A 22,161-nucleotide genomic window follows, 5' to 3' on the forward strand; every position below is an offset into this window, starting at 1 on the left:
AGAAAGGAGAAAAATTGAAGCTCGAAATGTGGTGTTGGAGGCGCATGCCTTGAATTCCATGGACAGCTAGACGCACCAACGAGTCCATTCGCCAGGAACTACGCTTGGATGGCTTGACCCTGGCCAATGTCTGCACTCGACGGATTCTCCAGTTCTTTGGACACGTTGCGCGTGGCAACGAGAATAGCCTGGAACGACTGGTTGTGATCCGTAGCCTGGAGGGGAAGAAAGGGAGAGGAAGATCCCCACACGATGGACCGATCAAGTTAAGGCAGCTGCAGGCACCTCGGTGGTTGGAGCGCTACGTGCAGCGCAGTCAAGGGATAACTGGAGAAGAGTCATTGGATCCACAAGGGTCACAACCCTCAGTAATGAGGAATACGACGGAGAAGAGAAGACCCAGTATACAGTCTTCTTCTTCATCTTCAAATCCTTATCCGCACCCCAATGGTAATAAATTGTTACAAATAAAATGTCGATCATGTCAATATAAACCGATTACATTTTTTTTCCCGAATAACAGTAAAGTAAAAGTTATCTTTACCACGTAGTTTACGCATTAAATTCCCTTTGGAATAGATTTGGCAAAGACAATGCGTAAACTACGTAGTGTTAATAACTTTAACTTTACTTCTGTGTTTTTATTTCTTACGACATTTTGACATTTTGAAATCATTTGTAGATCAGTATTAGTAGAAAGAAATGACAATGAATATCACCTACACTACGTAGTTAAAACGTAAACTCCCACGTGGAATAGTTTGAGAATAAGTTGACTACATTCACAACGTTTTTTGCTCAAAATATAACAAAATTATAATTTTTACGATTATCAATATTTATCGATACTTTTTGACGCATTATTTTGACACCTGTATCACCAAAATCGTAAAAAGTATTTATAGGATCGTACATATGTTGTACAATGATATACTGCACATTAAAAACCGACAACCTGCTTTTGGAATTGTGTCGAATTGATTAGCGAAATTTATTGGTGAAAAATCATTGAATTTTTTTATTAAATTCACTGACTTGATGAATGAGTAAATAAATATCCAAATGAAAAACGTTAATGTTATTTTTTTACTCTGTATATTTCAAATTCTTAATCGATTCACTTCCACCCCTATCTGTATTCTATATTATTCATTATAATACTTTATGCACCTGTCCTTCGCGACGACATTCGTCGATCAATCCAATCAAAATATGTTAGGAAAGTGACAGAATTGATTGTCGTTTACAAAAATAAAAAGATGGAAGTGTCAACCCACTATCAAATTTGACGTAAATTTGTATCTTCTTCTTTTGTGCGCATCATGCCAGGTCCCGTTGACTTCGACTATCACTCGAGAGTAAATGTCCTTGTCTTGGATAGCTCTAAATAGCGCCTCGGTGATTCTGATTTGTATGTCTTGTTGAAATGGAAACATAATACGTAAAAATCGAGAAGTGAAAATGAGTCATACAAATACTTGGTCTTCGAAAACATTGTAACAAGGGGAAACTATTAGAACTATACTAAATTAATTGATACGCGTGGCCTCATAATTTTGCTTCAAATTGCATTAGATTTTTAATTTTAATATCGTCTAGTTGTACAAAGTCTCAATCAACATAAAAACACATATGTTTTAAATGACGAAGTTCCAGTTAGCAAAATTTTATTAAATTTGTTATTTGCGTGGAATGGTTTCATTTATAATAAACTGTAACATGCACTTATAATATGTATATAGTTGCATCTTTACGGTAAGATTTCATTTGATATTTAATGTACTATAAAAAAAACGCCTCCGTAGTGTAACGGTCAGCACGCTGGAGGGAGACCTCGGGAAACCCGGAAGGGTTCGATTGCAAAGGGGAGTCAAATAAATATAATGGAGTGATTTTTTTACTCTAATATTTATTTAATATTACCCTGGACTGGTACCTGAAGCTGATCACCTTTCCTTCATGTGTAAATGATCAAGATAACACCGTATTTATTTGATGCAGTGTCCTATGCACCATCGGGTGTGGATGAGGGTTTGAAGAAGAAAAAAACACATGGAAACGAAATATCGTATACTTTTTGCAATTTTATGAGTTTTCTATTAAAAGTTATCAAACGTTATTAATATTTCACAAGGTAATGAAAATCATAATTTATCGCATCAAAACAACTTATTATTAACATTACTTCAGAAGTGTGGTAAGAGATGGAATTTCGTCATTCTAGGTATGCGAAATATATTGATTTAATAGAATTTCAACTTTTATTCTGGTGTTCAAAATAAAATCTACCCAGATTCGAAAACGTTTGAAAATGTGCCCGGTCAGAACCTCCCTAAGTTCCCTACCCCAATCCAGCTTTTGGTAGGCAAACCATTCAGTAACCCGGGTTGGTCGCACTCGGCAACACCGTCGCACCCCTCTCCATCCCGAAGTCATCTCCAAGTCGGCTGAATAGCGACTCTTGACTCATCCCTTCAATCAATTTTTCTCTGTTATAACGCCGCGTCACTTGACTTTGATAAAGGCAAACTTTACATCCCCGGGGTCCGTTGACACAAGACGTAGTACACGCGGACCGCGAAATTTACTTACGATTGCCATTGACATTGAAAAATCGGCGCTGGAATTCAGGCTGTATTTTTCATTGAATTCTCGACGATTTTAGACCAAATTTTGGCACAAAAATCCACATTTTATCGACATATGTTTTAGTCAACTTTTATGTCTTCAAACATAACGATTCTTGATCTTCTTTTAAATTCAAGATTTGAATTCAATTTTTGAAAGTTTTGAAACTGCTGCGACTCGTCGAATTGGCATGCTCGTAATGCGGGTAAGTTTGACTTATTTATTGACTTGGCGTTTAATTTGTAGAACTCCATTTTAATTTATGTATTAATTTTAAATCAAACACAGATTTTTTGAGTCTACTAAGTTTACTTAGTAGACTCAAAAAATCTGTGTTTGATTTAAAATTAATACATAAGTTTGACTTATTTTTCGATCATGCTTTGCTTATAATTTCACATTGTAAATTTTACTCATAAATATTTTAAAATATAATCTGTGTTTGTTATTTTTTATGACATCATTAATCAATTTAGTAAACTTGAGAATTTCCCAATTTTGCTTTTAGCTATTACTTAAAATAAAAACTGTAATATTTCAGTTACCTACTTAAATACGTCTATTATGTAATTACGAACATCTTAAATAAATTATATGTGGCAAATTTCGTTTATTTATTGATAAACATTAAAATTAATGTACATTTTTATCGTTGCAATAAGTGATTCGTTGTGCGGACTTTGAATCAAACTTTAAGACGGTTAGATTCCCCCACTCAGCTACAAATTTATTGTTATTTTTTTAAAACCACAGTATCTACCATTTCAAAATACGACGGTAAATATTAATCACACGTGTGATAAGAACCCAAATATTTGTTTTAATATACTAAAACCACGGTTTCTTTATTATGATTCTCATAATGCTATTGTACATTTATATTTTTATTTATAACGAAGAATTTTATCAGTACCTACCGACTTAAATATTAAAGAAATTATTCGTTACCTGTACCACTTATAATAAGTAATAATAATCACCTTTTTTAAATCTAATTAACTATGAATTTACGATGTTCATACAGTTTGGATAGGCTGCAAAAAATACTTGTGATTTATTTGAATTGATTATATATATATATATATATATATATATATATATATATATATATATATATATATATATATATATATATATATATATGTATATAAATATATATATATATATATATATATATATATATATATATATATATATATATATATATATATATATATATATATATATATATATATATATATGTAATATAAGTACAATAATTATGTGTTTATTTAAAACTTTCGTGGTGTGATGCGTGTAATAAATTAACGATATATAATTTCATTGTTATCCATGCTACGTACCAATATAGCTATTTTACAAGTAGGGACCTACTGACTTATTTATGCATGTTTTGTAATATATTCGCTATTACGTGTTTCACGAATATATTATTGATATAAAATAACATAGATTTGAGCGACATTAGGCCATGATATAAATTATGTCAACAAAGCTGTTGAAGAATGAATATTCCCGTCGCCTTAAAATTATTAGCTTAAAACTTCTTATTGGAAAGCACAGTCGGAGAATTTTTTTCTTATGAATTGAGTTCTGATTGTAAAAATTTCTCTATGCGCAACTAATAAACCTTCAAACTTTAAAGGCTACAGCGTTAGATTACTCATACTTTTATTAGTTTTCGTATTATTGTATTTTGTTTAATGTATAAGGGTTAGAAAATGTATGAAGAGACGCCTGAATGTACGAAGAATGAAAAGAGTCTGAAAGAATTTAAAAATAAATGTTTTGTTAAATGTCAAAAGATGTAAATATAAATATGATGGTAATTAAGTGTTAATAATAGTTTATATAAGTGTAATATCAGCTAATTAAAGAAATAAATAAAATAAAAGATTTTCCAATTCTGGGTTATTGTATTGGGATTATTATTCCTCGTAGTAAAACGGAAAAAAGGAAAATATATATCGTTTTCAAAATCTTTCATATAAACACTGTTTTTCTTTTTTTACGTTATTTGAGTGTTCTTTGTTTCCGTTAAAACACCTTCGTTCACACTTAATCAAAAGGCGCGTAAATGGGTGAGTGGGGTGTTCATAATAATAAAAAAATGTTTTATTACTTATAATTAAATTGAGCAAGGAAAAATATTTTTTATCGTTTTTCACTGTTTGTTTGGAAAAACAATTTTCTTGCGTGTTTTATTAAACGCAATTGACAAATATACAAAAGTGTGAATAAAAAGGTTATCAACAATAATATCGTTGGATATCGCTTGCGTGACTAATTTCAACAATTTCACCGCTTAAAGAAATTTAGTATAGGAGTCTCACAAATATTCTTATATGATGAAGGTCTTACATTATTTTTACTAGAGTGTATGTTGGTACTATATATTTTCATCTATAAGTATAAAAGCGTATAACGTATTTAAGAATTTCGCAAAAATTACAGCTTCGCCTGTTTACATACTCTGAAAATGTAGCCGTTTAACGAAAAGTCCATCCTAAATAGTGATTAAGCTAATCCTTATTTCCGTATCCTCATCTCATTCATACAATGTCATCATCGTTTCAAAATTAAACGCAACTTTTTAGTTTTGTTTAACGAGATTTTCAACAATAGATATAAATTTACTATCTTTAAATTACCCACTATCCACTTTCTCTATGCCTATGGTCGTCCCAAGAAGCGTCAGTTAGACAGTCTAAATAATTGCTATTTTTAATGTAAGCTTTACTTGGTAAAAGTAAAACTTTTATTTAAAATGGATAAATATTATATCACAAGTGACGTCCGATTCAATTAATGAAAATAAATAATTGCTATTTATTAACCTTTTCTCGATTTCTCACCAATATTAGATGAAAGATATTATATTACATGATCTTTATTCAGAGTACTTGTCCTTCGAACTAATTATGCGCGGAGTTAACCTATGTTTCGAATGGCTAGTGAGTACAACTCATGTTTTAGCCAAGTTGACATTTTTAATTGCGGAAAATCTGTGTTGTAAAGTCGAATGGTCTTTTGGTCATTTTGTCCTCTCAGGATCTTTAAAAACTATGCTTCTCTGCATTGTATGTATGTCCCTACTAGGATCGACATCACACACACACACATTCATTTGCTAGATCTACACTAAATATTTTTTTGTACTAATCTTTATGTTTCTGTGGTTAACTATAATTGGCTTGTTTAATGTATATCTTTTAATTGTTTTACATATGTTGCTGTTGTTAACCCAAATAAAAAAGCATATCATTTAATTTAAAAATATATGAAACGCACAGTACTTGTACGAATTAAGATTACAATACATAATACCAAAACACTCTTGTAGAAAAGTCCCATTTATCTCAAATATTGACCTTAAAGAAAGCATAAATAATAAAACAATTTGAAATAATCAGAATTTATTTGAATAATTTTTAATAAAATACAAAATTATACCTAACGTACAATAATTTAAGTGAATAAATATATTTTTTAGAATTTGGTATAAATTCATAATAAGAACAATAGATTTTTCATACAAATTTCATAAAATAGTATATTAAAAAATTTATATTTGATTTGATCAGATTGACGTGTCGCATTATCTCCGCACCAAAACGTAAAAACTAAAATTCAATAAATAAATTCACTAACTATCACACAAAATATTTGGGGATCAGGTATTTTCACATAGTCAACTATTGTGAAATGTGCTCACATATCATGTGAACATCGTATAAAAATATGTGAGAATGTAATTATTTGATTTAGCGTTGACGAAACAATTTGTCCGTATTATCAAAATAGTAATTTTATTAAAACTTTATTTAATATTTTTTCTACTTCTTATATCCACCAATCAAGTACGCGACTTTGCATAAACATTGTTTCTCGCATCCCTAATATTATCATTTGATGACATGGAATATTAAAGTCTTGGAATTTTTATCGGAATAATGTAGGCACCTACAATTAATTAAAATTTATAACTAATTATAAAAAAGGCTTTATACATTTCGTTAATTCATTGGTCATTGATCTCGGATCGAATAATTATACACACTTTTACCCTATCTTATAAAATTTAAACAAAAACAATTGAAAATATATTATGATGATGCAATTCGCCATTGGTATCACATTTTAATTTAAAACTAGAGTGTATAAATTCTATACAAGGCAGAAATTACTGTTTAAATAACGTGATTTTTATATCGAGTGGTCCCTTTGTAAGTTTCGAAATAAAATCAGTTCGTAGGTATTTCGAACGTTTCCCCATTTCTGTTATTTGCCTACCTAACGTAATATTTTACCATAACAATTTCGAACAATTAACATTATAATTTGTACGGATAAATAAGTCTTTGTAATTGGACGCTAAGGCACTCCACCTATCCCTATATACTCCGGCTTCCAGAGCTGGTCGGAGAAGAAGTTATCGACCAGGTCGATATCCCGGCCGTGGTCCCTCACGGGGTTCACTTTGCCACCGTCCTTGGGGAAGATGGGCAGACACGTCACGGAGGCGGGCAGCACCAGACCCTCCGGGAGCAAGGTCCTGGGGTTGATGGCGAAGGACGGCTTCTGCGCTTCGACAGCCTCCTTCGCGAGCCACTCGGCGGCCAGTCTGCACACGTCGGCGCCGCTGCGTTCCAGACTGCGCTTCTTTTTCCCATTTTCCTCCTTGATTCCTTCGTCCAGACGTATTTTCTTCTTGGGAGCTTGCGTCGCTGTTTTGACCCCCCCTGCGGCTTGAGCGTAACTCGTAAAAGGCTTGCTACACTTCATTTCCGTCTGCAGTTTCCACGTCGCTCGGGTAATCGTAACTCTTTTCTCGCTGATAATATGAACGGTCGTGAACGCGCCCAGACACACTTCTACGTGATCCCAATCTGGAAATTGTTCGACTGATAAATTTTCTACTGCCTTTTTTTTGGATTTTTTCGGAGACCTCGTTATGGGTTTTCCCTTAACGTCATGTTGTCTCTCTTCCGCTTGTTGGGTCATGTCATCCGCCGACAAAATTGGGACAAAATATCGAAATCCCATTTTTCTGAACGGTTTGCCTTTTGTTGTTTTTTCCTCCGCAGTAATATTTTTCACTTTTATCTGGATCAAAGTTGATAAATAGAGATATTGTCGATTGCGGTTTTGTATTCCCTTGAAGTACATACACACTTTTTGTATTAGAGGCGGTGTTACTCTTTCCGTACATTTGTGTTGACACTGGCATAATATTTCCGGAATGCTGAAATTATTCGGATCTGGAAGTAAACAAAACAAAAGTCAGAAAACGTAAACATTTTACCTCGACACATAACATAAAGTACTCGAGGAAATCAACACTTTTCGTGTCTGACCTTTGGAAATGTTATTATTTTTCCATTTTTTTAATTAGGTCACTATTTTTCCAAAATGCGTTGACGTCACATCACTGATTATTCTTTAACCTCTGAAAATTTAAACATGTATATTTTCTTTCTTACCTAAAGGATATTTATCTTTGGTGTTCTTTCCCGGTGATGGGATGCTTTGTGACGAGTTTACGATACTATTTTTATTGTCTTTTTTAACTGGACGCAATTGTTTTGGTGTATTCTCCCGATACGATCCGCCACTATTATACCCGCCCGCCATGTTTGTTTGACAAATCGCTCTTCTCGCATTTCGCGCACCGCGGCGCTAGCGTCGCTAGACAGCTGACGGCGCACTACGGACACCTAGCGAAAAATTACAAACTAAAACACATTCGATGTCGGTAAAGAAGTTTCCATGTATTTTAGTAGTGCTGTAAAAATGAATATATTCACATATACATTCATTCATCAGCCCTATTCCCTGTGAATGGATTTACAATTTTATAAATATTTTATCAATTTAATTAGAGGTCTCTGGTGTAGGTATCAAAATAATTTCTGATGAAAGAAAAAAATATATATATATAAATCAATAATAATTATTTAACAATATAGTATATTTCCTATAAAATTATACTAGTCAGTACATACTTAGTAACTATATTTTTTCGGAAAGGTTTAAAAATATTTATTTCACTGTTTAATATTGTTGGGGTTTCCGAAATCTGTGATTTCGGGATGCCAATTAGTTTTTTTTTTTTTAATTTTTCCAGTCGTGGCATACAAAGCATTTAAGCAAATCCAATACTTTATGGATGTGTAACTAAACTTTTGTTTTATTAAAATTAAATATTTACTCCCATATTTTGATTGAATACTGTTATAAGTTAACCCTGAGTGACTTGTACAATTTGAATAAAGGAATCAGTTGTGTCGGACTAGTGATCAAACCTCTGCTCTGACTCAAAATCCATGACATACCCACGGGAGCGCAACTCGACTCATAATTAATGTTTTCCCTTTGTTATAGATTCATGCACGATAGCTCCCATATGGATAAATATTTAATACTGGTAAAATAAGTTCTTTTTTTAAATAGAGTAAGCTTATGAAAAAGAACCAGGAATAATCTTCTTTAGAACAAAAAGAAATTCGTTTGACAAGAAAAGTGGGTATAAAGCAAACATAAAAATTATATCGTAGTCATACAGGAGAAAGTGACCAAGTGCATTTTTTACAAAAACGTGATCATTGACTAATTGATATATTACTAGCTTAATATTGCCCTAAAAAATCCCAAAGGATTTTAAACTTGGAAGTTTCATATATTGACTTGTTAAAAATGAGTAAATGCATTGATTTACAATATTGAGTGTGTCCAAATACTTGTTCACAAAATCTGGATTATCTCCAAAGATGTAAAAAAATAAATGCATTGATGTTTATTTTCTTGCCAACCAAAAGAGACGCAAATGGCCCTCCTGAACATTTTACGTATTGTTAGTTGGTCACTTTCTCCTGTACGACTACGATATAAAGATATAGTAAAATGTTTTTATTCAGTGTGAACCGACTCAAAATTTGGAAAAACGACAAGAAAACCCAAAAAAAGATGACAGGAATAAAATACAAATTTTAAATTTTGGAAAAAAATGGATTCCTTGATTTTTTTACACGCAATCCTTTTACCATCGATATTTGAAGCCTGGAGTAAATTAATTTAACCTTATATTAATGACAAACTTATTTCGAAATCTATCCGTCAATTCGTACTGTCGGAAATTAGATGTTACCTTTTTTTTAATGAACATTTATTTTTTCTTCCGATAGAAGTATAGTTTTAAAAAAAACTTACGTTGCGTAGTGAATGCATTATTTTTTCTAAGTACTTATCGACGTTATGGATATTTTCCACTTCATATTTTTAAATATTTCTTTTAATTGTAACATTTTCATGATCAAATGCATAGGAGAATTCGTCTTTATATCACCATTCAATATACATGTATATAACACTCTCCTTTTCATTCATCGTTCACTTTGTGTAATACCAATTTATATTACGATACCACAAAGTTAACAATGCTTTTAATATACATGTATATACGTGTATATCGTTTAATATAAAACTTTTGACATTTATCAAGCCATGCAAAGTTTGAAATTAGCTTAAGGTGTCAAAAACTGCCACGTTTACCTCATATATTAAGTTGGTTATACGCATAAACTCGGTCGAGATCCCTCATTCAATCCTTGTAAAATGAAGTGGTAGTCATTAATCAAGATAATCGATATAAAGTTTAGAATGGTGTTCGATAGGATTACTAACAAAGTGCTCTGTATCCACATATATCTTTTATAGGTACCTGGGTATTATGTGTATATGTAACACTATACATTTAATGTATTGATACCTTTATAATATGATACTTATAAGTAGTTATGTAACTGTGCCAATCAGAGATATCGTCAAAGCTAAACATAAATTGAGAACAGAAGTCTCCGTCATCTACAGATGTAATCTATAAAAATACTTGTACAGGTACTATCTATGTACTTTCGATTGTCCTTAAAGCAATAACTCTTTGCTGCGATACTCCATGACATTGTATTACTTTTCATTGCTTCTAAATGCTTTAAAATATTGTAAAAAACTTGAAAATGAATGAAATATAATTATCCTTCCGTAAATGAATTCAAGAAAGATTTATTTTCAATTGACCTGGGTGTTTGTGATGTATTTTTCACATTTACCTTCCCTATCCTTACTATCCTACCTGCAGACAAGCATATAAAATAAACGCTTTGCGGGTTATTCCTTTTTTAATTATGCCTCGTACATAAACCATATAAGTATACCGTTACGTTATACATGTGTTACGTTTAGCGAGTATTGTTGCCTAGAATTTTCACTCAAGTATTATGTAATTATAGTTACTTTAAACACAAAGAGTAAACCCACTACAAGTAGGAATAGGCCATAAATAAGCCTAGAAGGTACATGATAAGCAGTGTTGCATAAGCCGTAGCTAGTGACTCTGAATCTATAACTCGGTAATTCAAAAAAATTACAAAAACCATTCAGGTATATTATTTTTATTTTTATTTTTGCACTGCGACGAAAAATATATTACGTATGAAAATTTCTAATCATCTTTTGGTAAAAAATCAATATGAATAATCTGACGCATTCATATACATTTCTAATGAATGTAACTTACTTTAATAAACCCTAACTACTCCTGTGAGATGATAAACACAACGGCGTGCTTTATAAAAATGTTATTGTTTAAAAAAATATATTATTGATTTTCTTTTCTTGCCGTTACATATATTACGTACGCCCTAGGTACCAAGAAAAATGGATATGTTTTGGTATATTCGAATTTCACTATGTTTTATAGTGATATATATAATAATATATAGTATCTTATTATACTGGTTTCATAAAAAATCATAGACTGTAAACTACCGAAATAAGGGAAAAAACCTTCGAATATTGCAATCATCAAGCCTGGACAGTGTTGTTATCCTACCTGCTGTTTATATACCATGTATAAATATATATCGCTCACTCCTTTCAAGAACGTCATAAATCAAAAAACTTGATTTTTCAGTAGAACGTTTTTAAAGTTTTGAAATATAATACAATGTAATATAAATAAATATCAAGCCACTTACTGAACTTTTTAGTGTGTGACAGATATTTTTAGGTAAAACCTGAAGGTTTTTTCTCCATTTGAAAAATATTTAGTATATTTAAAAAAATTATTAAAAAATACCTTTTCTTCAAAATGCAAAAACAACACTTTCTGCCCTGTAGCGGGTAAATATTATGTTAAAAATATGCCGCTTTTGCTGGGATATAGTACATTTTCTGGGCATTTCGAAAACATGCACAACTGAAAATTGACGATTTTTTATTTATGACGTTCTTGAAAGGAGTGGGCGATATATTTTGTTTATCTAATTCAATTCTTTTTCATCTTAATTGAACTAAGCCTTAAGTTATAGCCTAAAAATAAATTACGTTGACAAGATGAACGGTTTGGTTATAAAACTAATGACTGGACCAATCTGTTTAAAAGGCCGATCACTAGTCCCTGAACCCTTCTCTCTTTGCCTTTTCTTCGTAATCTTTTATTTTTATGCGGGTATTTTGAAAGAAAGCTCTCCGTATTATATAATGTTATTCAACACGTCGCGTCTGTCCGTCGCTTGTTTTTCTTCGTGTATCAGATGTTGGCGGTATCCTACATATTAACGCGGAGGAAATATTGTATTTGTTTTTTTCGAATTACTTCTAAAAACCGATTTTTTAGAATGCCGTGGGATTTGATATTAGCATCCTACGCGACTGCAAATAGATTCATTAAAATTATTGGCAAGCTATGGGAATAGTTATGACATCAAAATTACGTCAGTACTTTTTTTATGCCCATTTTCCAACAAAAAAATCTAATATTATTTTTATAAAGTGGTATGTAACATTTTGCATACGTTCCTTTGCACTTTTTATTTTATTTCATAAAGCTCGATGCATAGATATCGATTTCTACTTGTAATAATTACACCAGAAATCTTCTAATGTGTTCTCACCAATATATATGTCTAAAGTGAAGTTCTAGTGATTCAAGAACAATGTTTCTGAATTGGTTCATATATATAGAGCTTCCAAGAATTTGAGTAGTGTGGTTGTCAATAATGGGTAGAATTGGTGAATTTTACACGTGTGTAAAGTGATCACTTATACCAGCCTATGACTAATGTATGTAAATACCCAGACTTCCATATTCTTCTTCATCTTTGATGAGATGTCAAAAAATAATATTAAAAATAACTCCTATAATTGAAAATAATCCAGATTTGTGAACAAGTATTTAGACACATCTCTTATGTTGTTTTTTATAAGAATTTAAACGATTTTGTTTCTCTAATCCCTATCCGCACCCAGAAGGTGCATAGGGCACCGCTTCATGCTGAAAACAGCCATGGTAAAAACCCTGATCATTAATTATATGCAGGCAAGGTGATCAGTCTCGCACTCGAGATTCTTGTATTTAGGAGTGAAATATATGTATAAGATAAAGATAACATAAGTGAAAGAGTTCAATGTGAAAGACCAAAACATAATACAATAAATTAATTTAGTTAATAAAATAATTTTGTGGTTCAAAAAATCGCTTTTATTTATTTTTAAATATAATCTGCTTCCTTAGCGTAGTAGTAAACGGGAATAGCTACAGTGCTAGAGGTCCTGGGCTCGACTCTTTGGTTGTTGAAAATAAATATTTAAAGTTATTTTAATGTTTATTTAATGTCACCCTACACTGGTATCTGAAGCGCAGGGCCTCACCTTGCCTTCATGCAGTTCACATCCCAACACTGAGTCGATACGTTGCAGCACCCTATGCACCATTGGGTGCGGATAAGAGTTTGAAGAAGAAAAATGAGATACCTAAATACGTACTGTTTTTTTTTTTACCTGTTTTCAGGTTTTCTCTTCGTAGTTTTTCTTGCCTAGTGACTGTATAAAATATTTTTTTTTAATTGTTTTCACCTATTCGGCTGTTCAAACTCAAAACACAGTAAGGGACATTTTTTGTAGTACGTTTTTTTGCATTTTTGGACTAAACAGATTCTACTTAGTCCAAAAATGCAAAAAAAGAGTACTACAATAAAAATGTCCCATACTGTGTTTTAAATTTGGACAGCCGTATTGTATAATACGTCCTTCAAACTACAATGTTAAAATAACACTTTTCTGTTTTATACATTATTTATATATTATACACCCCTTTATCTTCACACGATGCCGTGCGCGGGTAACATAAAATATTTCCGCCCCATTTCTTGCATGTTCTCGTGTTCCGCACATAATGAGTGGCCTCAGAAGGTCCTCACGCCAAATCAGCCCAACAGGTGGGTCCGAGTTTGCATCAGTTTCCCTTCACTAGGACGAATTTCCCCTTTGAACTTTGCATATTATATTATGTACGGCGCTTTGTGGGTCCCGAGCCCCGCCGCTGTGCCCAGAGCCGAATGCCAGTTAGCGGCCGACCGCTGTATCGTGTGCTGTGCGCTCGCCGACCTACTAACTCTCATGCTACCCGGATCGGAATAAGCTTCGCGGTATCTTATGTCTCATACATCTTCATCTCACTACTTCTCTCCTACGCGGAATCTCGAAGCCCGACTTATTTTTGTTGTTACAAGTTTCTGATTCGATTCGGTTCTCGGGAAAATCTTCCTTCCGTCGCTCTCTTCCTTTTACGGGAAAATCTTCTCCCTCGAGTTTGGAGTTTTTGTGACTTTTAATGAACAAGGAGTGAGAATTTGAAATATCTCGTGAAGTGTGTGAATGTTTCTAGACGTAGTAATTTATCGTTGTGAATAAGTGTGTGTTCAAGATCGAAGAGACAATTTATTTGGTTTTTCTTTCAATAATCGTGTGAATTTAAAATGTCAGAAGTCAAAAAGGTATGAGCTTTATTTTTCCCACGGTGCCATTAAGTTTATATATTTATCGTAAAAATAAAATAATTTTAAGCGATAGCTTTGTGTTTATTGTTGCCTCAGGTTTAGGAAAATTTTTAATGCTTTTGTTTTTCATGAAATCATTAAGGTTAATCTTTAATCAAATTTATTACGTACTTACTCGCTTAATGAAATAATGTTTATCGTTCATATGTGGAAATTGGGCTGTAATATTCCTTTATTATTATTTTTGTGATAATTTATTAAATAAATAATCCAACTCTTAAAATTTTCAAAACTCTTTCATTAAACTCGTGAATATTTTTATGCGGATAAAATCTCGAAGAGCTTTTTAAACTTTTGAACGGTAAGTTTTTTATGGAAACTTTCGTAGTTTTCTTACACTCGCGGATGTTTTAAAAGGTTACTGACATTTCCTGTGGTGGAAAGTGGTCATGGTTGCCATAATTGAATAATTGAAAGGATGGAATGAGCGCAAATTATTTTCTTATGCAACCATGCACCGCTAGATAATTATCTATTAAAAAAACTAAATAGCGTTAAAAAAAATACTTTATGCATTTTAAAATTAAAGATATTTCTACAAAAAAACACACTTGTCACAAAATTGATAATAATTTGTTTGAATTAAAGTTTTGTTTATTTTTTTATGTTCCTACTGTATTCTATTTTATTATTCTTTCTTGTTGCATATAATTCAACTTTGATTTTAAAATCTAATTTTTTAGCATACATCATAATGTAGCATTTTTTCCCCAAAACGATAAGGACACTTGATTTTTTACACGTTTACTTTCAACAGTTGTGTGTAAAATTATAGACAAGAGAATATTTTTGTGAAATTTATAATCAACTTTATACGTGTACATTGTAATTTTTAAATCCTTACATTTTATTGGTACTTGTACTAGTCTACCTTCACTTATTTTTAGAATATATTTTGTGATGTTATTAGACGGAGTATGTCAGACAGCCTTATAAGAGATTCATACTTTTGTGGGAAGTATTTGAATGTCAATGCAATCTGATTTAATTTATTTTGATGTCCTACACATATATTTCATTTGAAACTTCTATTTACAACGGCTTCAACATTTGTCTCATACAAATGTATATATATTTATATATATATATATATATATATATATATATATATATATATATATATATATATATATATATATATATATATATATATATATATATATATATATATATATATATATATATATATATATATATATATACCGTATAAGTATATATGAAAATATCATAAATAAATTTAGTAAATCAAAAACAAACTCTAAAATCACTTAGTTATTCAAAGATCAAATAGCCTAATGCATTTAAAAATACTACTAAAGCAGATAATTTGTGTACAAAGATTTGGGCACACTTAAATTGTGGAGAATAAAATAATTGGTCAAATTATAAGGTTTATATAATAAAATGAAAATCACGTTTTCAGGCGTCTCCTAGTATGTGAAATAATTCGCTAAGAATCTTGCATACCACTTAATAAGTGTCTCTGCTAAATAAAAAGTGTGTATTGTTTTTGCATAGCACTGTGTTGCGAATGCTAACTTGGCCGAATTCCGGCGTACAGACTTTATTTAAGTTGTGAGCTAAATTGATGATTATATGTAAATTTAAAAAAAAAACTTGCAAGTTGTTAAAACTGCTATACATATGATAATGTAAATCGTCTTTTGTCACTTCCTTTTTACAATATTTGTTTACAACTTTAATCTTGTAATGTAACTGATGGCAGATATCTTATGTTTTGTATTGAAATGAATTATTTTACTTACTTACTAAAAATTAAATAACTTTATACTAATATACTTTATAAAATTAAATAACTTTTCCTTTTTCTATTAATACAATTTAACCTACCGGTTTCGACAAGAACCTTGTCATCATCAGGGTTTATTTTAATAAAAAAGCATAAAAAAATATTTAAATACTGTCACCAAAAACTTCCACACACTCCGTAAAAATCTTAAATGTTATTTTTATTATTCACTGCATAGCAACCCCAAATAACAACTAATGGAATCACCCAATTTTTTTTGAATTACCTAACGTCCAAGTGACTCTGAAATCTAGCTACGGCTTATGCAACACCGTTTATCATGTCCCTATTCAGGTTTCAACTTTATAAGTTTCATAGCCTATGCCTATTTGTGAGTGGATTTACTCTTTATGTTTGAAGTTACTATAATTTCATGTAATTCATGAGTGAAAATTCTAGGCAAAAACACTCGCTATCTCGCTAGAGGGATGAGTTTATACATTTCAAATTGTATTAATAAAAAAATGGTTAAACTAACTTATTTAATTTTATAAAGTTTATAAAACGTGCTACAAAGTATCTGCGGAAAACATTCAAGAAATTAATATTTATTGTATTATAATTTGGGTGTAGTGACACCACGTAAACGCCAACGTAATCTCACTTCGTTTGGTAATTGCCAATTCGTATGTGTTTTTATAACTTTTTTTAAAATATCATACTCGTACTATCGGGCAAAGTTATTTATAGCCGAACTTTGGCCCGCTAACTCGATACACAGCGGGCCTACAGGTTTCATTTTTATCTTTATTTAATTTACTGTCTTATGAATGGAAGAGAATATTATGTTCAAGGCAAAGTGAAGCAGTAAATGCACATTCATTAGTCACAAACATTATCTGGTCAGTCCAGTCGCGTAACCTCAATTCCTTCTACATATATGTATGTAATGTTTATGCCATTGGCTGGCTATAACGATGTGTTTAGTTTCTTTATACAATTACATTGGTTGTTATTATTTTATGGGTAGATATTATTCTTCGTTTAAAATATAGTTTTCAGTATTTTTGGAGTCCTGGTTCCGACCCTAATGTATGGAAGTGAAACATGGAGTTGACAAAAGAAGGATGAAAGTAGACTGAATGCAGTCGAAATGCGTTCTCTCTGAAGAATGTGCGACAAAACGATGTATGATAGATGTTCGAATAGAATAAGGAAGAAATGCAAAGCTGAGACAAGCATTATCGATAAAATTAAGAAAGATGTGTTGAGATGGTTTGGACATGTAGAACGAATGAGTGAGGAAAGAACGGTAAAACAAATTTATGAGGCGAATGTAATTGAAAAAAGGAGCAGAGTAAGTCCGAAAAAAACTTAAAAGTGGTCAGGTTAGAAGTCGAAACAATCGGCGGGTATGTATGAGCAGATGCATGAACGTGGAAGAGGCGAAGAATGTTTGCAAGGACAGAGTGGTGTGGCGTTCTATTCTCCCTGCCGACCCCTGCTTGGTAGCGGCGTGATGGTTAGTTTAGTATTTTTGTCATGTGATTTTACATATATACACATAAACATATGAATGTTCGTTTGTTCAAAATTCTTACGTTTTTCACCGACTGCTTTGAAATTTCGATACAAAGTTATATTTCATCCGCGCTTGCTTTTATATACGTGTGACGGTTAAAATCAGTATTTAAAAAAAAATAGTATTTCTTCAGTCTATTAGCGAGTTTTGAGTACCTACCATTTATCAACACTTATTTTTAATGTATTGTTCGTTAAAATGATCGATTGAAATTTGGATAAAAAATACCAAATTGCATAGAAAATTTTGCGAATGGAAAACACGTAAATGAACCACATGAGAATATTAGTTGAACTGAGAACTGAAATATAAGGCCTAGATTAATTTTTTTCAAAGATAATGAGCTGCAAAATAATGAACGCAGCTCAAAACCCTTTTTAAATATAACAACTATAAAGTTAATAATACGTTAGTCTTTAAATAAACACTTCATTGTACATTGTACATAACTATAATTATGTATTTTCATATACTAAAATAACGGTTTTACTTTTCTTGAATCTACTAACTTCTCCACTGGATAATTCAAATCTTGTTTCCAACATTCTACAGTCGTCCGCCTCCGTAGTGTAATGGTCAGCACGCTCGGCTACCGTTCTGGAGGTCACGGGTTCGATTCCCAAGGAGGGTAAAATAAATATAAGTGATTTTTTCACTGTAATATTTATTTAATATTCCCTGGACTGGTAACAGAAGCGAAGGGTTGATCACCTTTCCTTCATGTGTAAACGATCAAGATAACACTGCGTTTATATGATGCAGTGCCCTATGCACCATTTGGGTGCGGATAAGGGTTTTATTATTATCATTATTACATAATATGTATTATGCGCATTTTACTATACAATATTTACAATTTCCAATGCTCTTGAAGTATGAATCCATTCAGACTGTAAATATGTAATTAAATCCATGATTTATTTACAACTAGACATGATATGTATTTACATTCAATTAATAAATAATATAATTATAAGCACACGTTGGTAATATTACATAAATTAACTGTATTTACGAATCACAGAATTACAAATCATTTACTGCGCAAAACACCCACAACCTCAAACATGGATAAACTAAATTCTGTAGAATACGTCTAGTTTCGTCTCCTCAAATCCAAAGGCGATAACAGAAAAACCACAGCTCTTATTCCTGCGGCTTGCTATTTGAAGTTAACACATGTATTATGGACCAGAGCCTGCGTGGAAATGATATCCCGGTCGTTAGTGCTGTAGTTAAAAAGACTCAGAATAAGCTGCATCAGGGATGATTCATGATTCCCGGCAACTAGACAGATGTTCCCGAGGGATCTCGACATTTTATCGGGAAACACATTTAGCTATATTTGTCACTTCATTTGGATAAACTAGATTAATAGTCTAAACAAAGTCACGCGATGAAATGATGATTAAGCGATTTGGTAATTACTGTATTTTCTATTATGAAATCAGGATTATTTAGACTGAAACTAATAGGAATTCATGTGACAAAATAGAATTTGAAAATGTATTTTACCTAAATCACCTTTTCACTTGTACATAAATGAAATTTTCAGGATAATTATTCGCCAAATATTATTGCAAAAAAGTAAGCGAATACTTATTTTGTAACGCTTATGGTTTTCACCACATCCTAAATATTGAAAATAATCATCATATCTAATCCAAAGTGCTCCTGAACACTATAAAGGGCAGGTTGAAAAAGAAAGTGGAGGAACAGCTTGGAGAGGATCAGTTTGGTTTTAGAAGTGGAGTGGGAACACGAGAGGCAATTTTGGCACTGAGACAGATACTGGAAAGACGACTGGATGTGAATCTTATAACATACACGACCTTTATAGACTTAGAGAAGGCTTTTGATAGAGTGGATTGGTACCTCTTGTTTAAAGTCATGAAGAAAAGAGGAATTGATTGGAAGGACAGAAGAATCATCCTCAAATTGTACAAGGACCAATCCACTCTCATAGATATTAATGGTTCCTCAAAAGAAGCCAAGATAAGAAAAGGTGTGAGACAGGTTTGTCCGCTGTCACCCTATCTATTCAATTTGTTCATAGAGGAGGCCATTGAAGAGTTGAAGGAAAAAACAAATGGAGTAAAAATAAACGGTCAACAAATACATTGTATAAGATTCGCTGATGACATCGCCCTGATAGCAGAGGACGAGAGTGACATGAACCACATGTTAAACACTCTCTCTAATGCTCTGGATAAGTTCCATTTGAAAATTAATGCCGCCAAAACAAAATCAATGATCGTTGAAAAAGAGCAATCTGACCTCCATCCAACAATACTTCTCGGAAATAGAGTAATTCAACAGTTGGATCAATTCTGTTATCTGGGTAGCACGCTAACATATAACAATAAATGTACCCTAGACATAAAAAAGAGGATAATGCTAGCCAAGCAAACTTTTATGAAAAAGTACAGCCTCCTATCAAACAAACATTTAAAAATTGAAGTAAGAAAAGGATTCATAAAGGCTTTTGTTTGGAGTGTTTTGTTGTATGGGTGTGAAACCTGGACCATCCAAAAGTACGAAAAAGACCGGCTTGAAGCATTTGAGATGTGGGTTTGGAGGAAGATGACCAAGACATCATGGGTTGTAAGGAAGTCCAACGAAAAGGTGTTGCAGGACGTAAAAGAAAGAAGAGAGCTTTTAAATCATATTTTGAAGAGGAAGGCCAAGCTAATAGGGCACTCAATTAGAAATAGCACCTTTCTTAGCAACATCTTCGAAGGAAGAATCTTGGGAAAACGAACAAGAGGCCGCCCAAGAACTTCATACTTCCAGGATTTGAAGCGGCTCATGGACGTCTCCTCCTATTCGCAGCTCAAGAGGATGGCGACTGACAGAGACAAGTGGCTGACACTACAAGGCGCTGCCTTTAGAAGATGATGATGATCTAATCCACGCTTTTTACAATATCTTTTTGTTACATTTATGTGACGATTTGTGCAATGTCTACGAGTTTCTTATTTCCGCAAATATCTTGTTATATTCGGAAAAGTTTTATGAGAAGGAATTTAGCCATAAACCGTTTAAAGAAGTACCAAGTGAATTACACGAGTTTCCGCGTAGAAATGGCCTAATTCCCTCTTGAAAATAAGTTTTCCACAACAACGTTACTCGAGAAAGTGTACTGTAATCCTGGATAGCTTTACTAGCTACTTTTAACTCATTTCTGTCGAGCTGTTGACCCGTCACGCCACATTAAGCTTCCCTTACGGTGCTATAAAACTTCCGTGTGCACCAATGATATGTATTTTGTAAACCATATGAAAATGTGGTGAAAATGGGAAAAATGTGAATATTTCTAAATGTTGCTTTTATTGACCATAGTTGAAGTTGAAATGTTACAATTTTGTGATGTTAGCTCTGGTAAGTATCTGAAAATGAGAAGAAGAAAAAAATACATCGCAAATAGCCGCAATAGCTAGCGCGGCGACACGATCTGCGCACTACTGGCGCAGTAAATACGCCACGACATGCGCGTATACATAAAGCACGCCGCGTACGCACACACTGAGAAACGTTAGTGTATTGCTGATTTTTCCCCGAGTTTTTTACAAATTATTTATTTTGGTCGCTGCAAATGAATTAACTTTATATTACAACACTTTCATGTACTTCATTATTTTATTACGGAGGAATACAATAATTCTCAGCCCGTATCTATAAAATTATATTTAATATTGATATTCTCATTTTAAAAGTCGAGTTGTAGTAAATACATATCACCGGGATGGGAAGGTTAAGGTTTTCCCATTTCTATATTGCTGTTTTATTTAGTCAAAACATTTACAACATTTTGAGTATGTCCAAATACAAATCTGGATTATCTCTAATTATAGGACTTATTTTTACTATTATCATATAGTGAAGTTCTAGTGATTTAAGAACGACGTTTTGAAATTGATTCATATATATAGAACTTCCAAGAATTTGAGTAGACTTTAAACATAAAGAGTAAATTCATTCACAAGTAGGCATACGCTATGAAACTTATAATGTTGAAGCCTGAGTAGGGACATGATAAACGGTATTGCATAAGCCGTAGCTAGATTTCAGAGTCACTTGGACGTTAGGTAATTCAAAAAAAATATTGAGTGTGGTTGTCAATAACGGGTAGAATTGGTGAATGTTACACGTGTGTAAAGTGATCACTTGAACCAGCCTATGACAGTCGTCAGCCCCGTAAATGCCCAGACTTCCATATTCTTCTTCATCTTTGATGAGATGTCAAAAATAATAGTCAAAACATAGTGTTTCTTAGCAGGACTACGTGGTTATTGCTAGTTTTG

General features: G+C 32.3%; 2 protein-coding genes across 2 annotated transcripts in view; one reads left to right on the forward strand and one right to left on the reverse strand.

The window, feature by feature from the left end:
* Positions 1–6,031: 6,031 nt before the first annotated feature.
* LOC148311136 (uncharacterized) lies at positions 6,032–8,289 on the reverse strand. The gene is made up of 2 exons (XM_088257174.1): positions 8,112–8,289; positions 6,032–7,889 (listed from the first exon to the last, which is right to left on the reverse strand). Exons 1-2 carry the CDS (start codon positions 8,260–8,262, stop codon positions 7,003–7,005), a joined length of 1,038 nt encoding a protein of 345 aa, XP_088113300.1. The 5' UTR covers positions 8,263–8,289; the 3' UTR covers positions 6,032–7,002.
* A 5,737-nt stretch (positions 8,290–14,026) lies between these two features.
* Positions 14,027–22,161, forward strand: part of Pka-R1 (protein kinase, cAMP-dependent, regulatory subunit type 1) — a gene marked incomplete at its 3' end in the record, with an annotated part of 93,588 nt that continues 85,453 nt past the window's right edge. Inside the window, exon 1 of the mRNA XM_088257192.1 lies at positions 14,027–14,462. Within this exon, the coding sequence (XP_088113318.1) occupies positions 14,445–14,462 (18 nt within the window). The remainder of the gene's footprint in view (positions 14,463–22,161) is intronic.

The sequence above is a fragment of the Brachycentrus maculatus genome, unplaced genomic scaffold (genome assembly GCF_059751285.1).
Source record: "Brachycentrus maculatus isolate JH-2025_06_01 unplaced genomic scaffold, ASM5975128v1 h1tg000073l, whole genome shotgun sequence".
Taxonomy (NCBI): domain Eukaryota; kingdom Metazoa; phylum Arthropoda; class Insecta; order Trichoptera; family Brachycentridae; genus Brachycentrus; species Brachycentrus maculatus.

What these genes read in the sequence shown, in the direction of transcription:
- LOC148311136 (XM_088257174.1), bottom strand. Translation starts at nt 8,262, where the DNA reads ATGGCGGGCGGGTATAATAGTGGCGGATCGTATCGGGAGAATACACCA. An exon ending in CAAAGATAAATATCCTTTAG is followed by an intron (nt 7,890 to 8,111) that starts GTAAGAAAGAAA and finishes GTTTACTTCCAG; the next exon opens with ATCCGAATAATTTCAGCATT.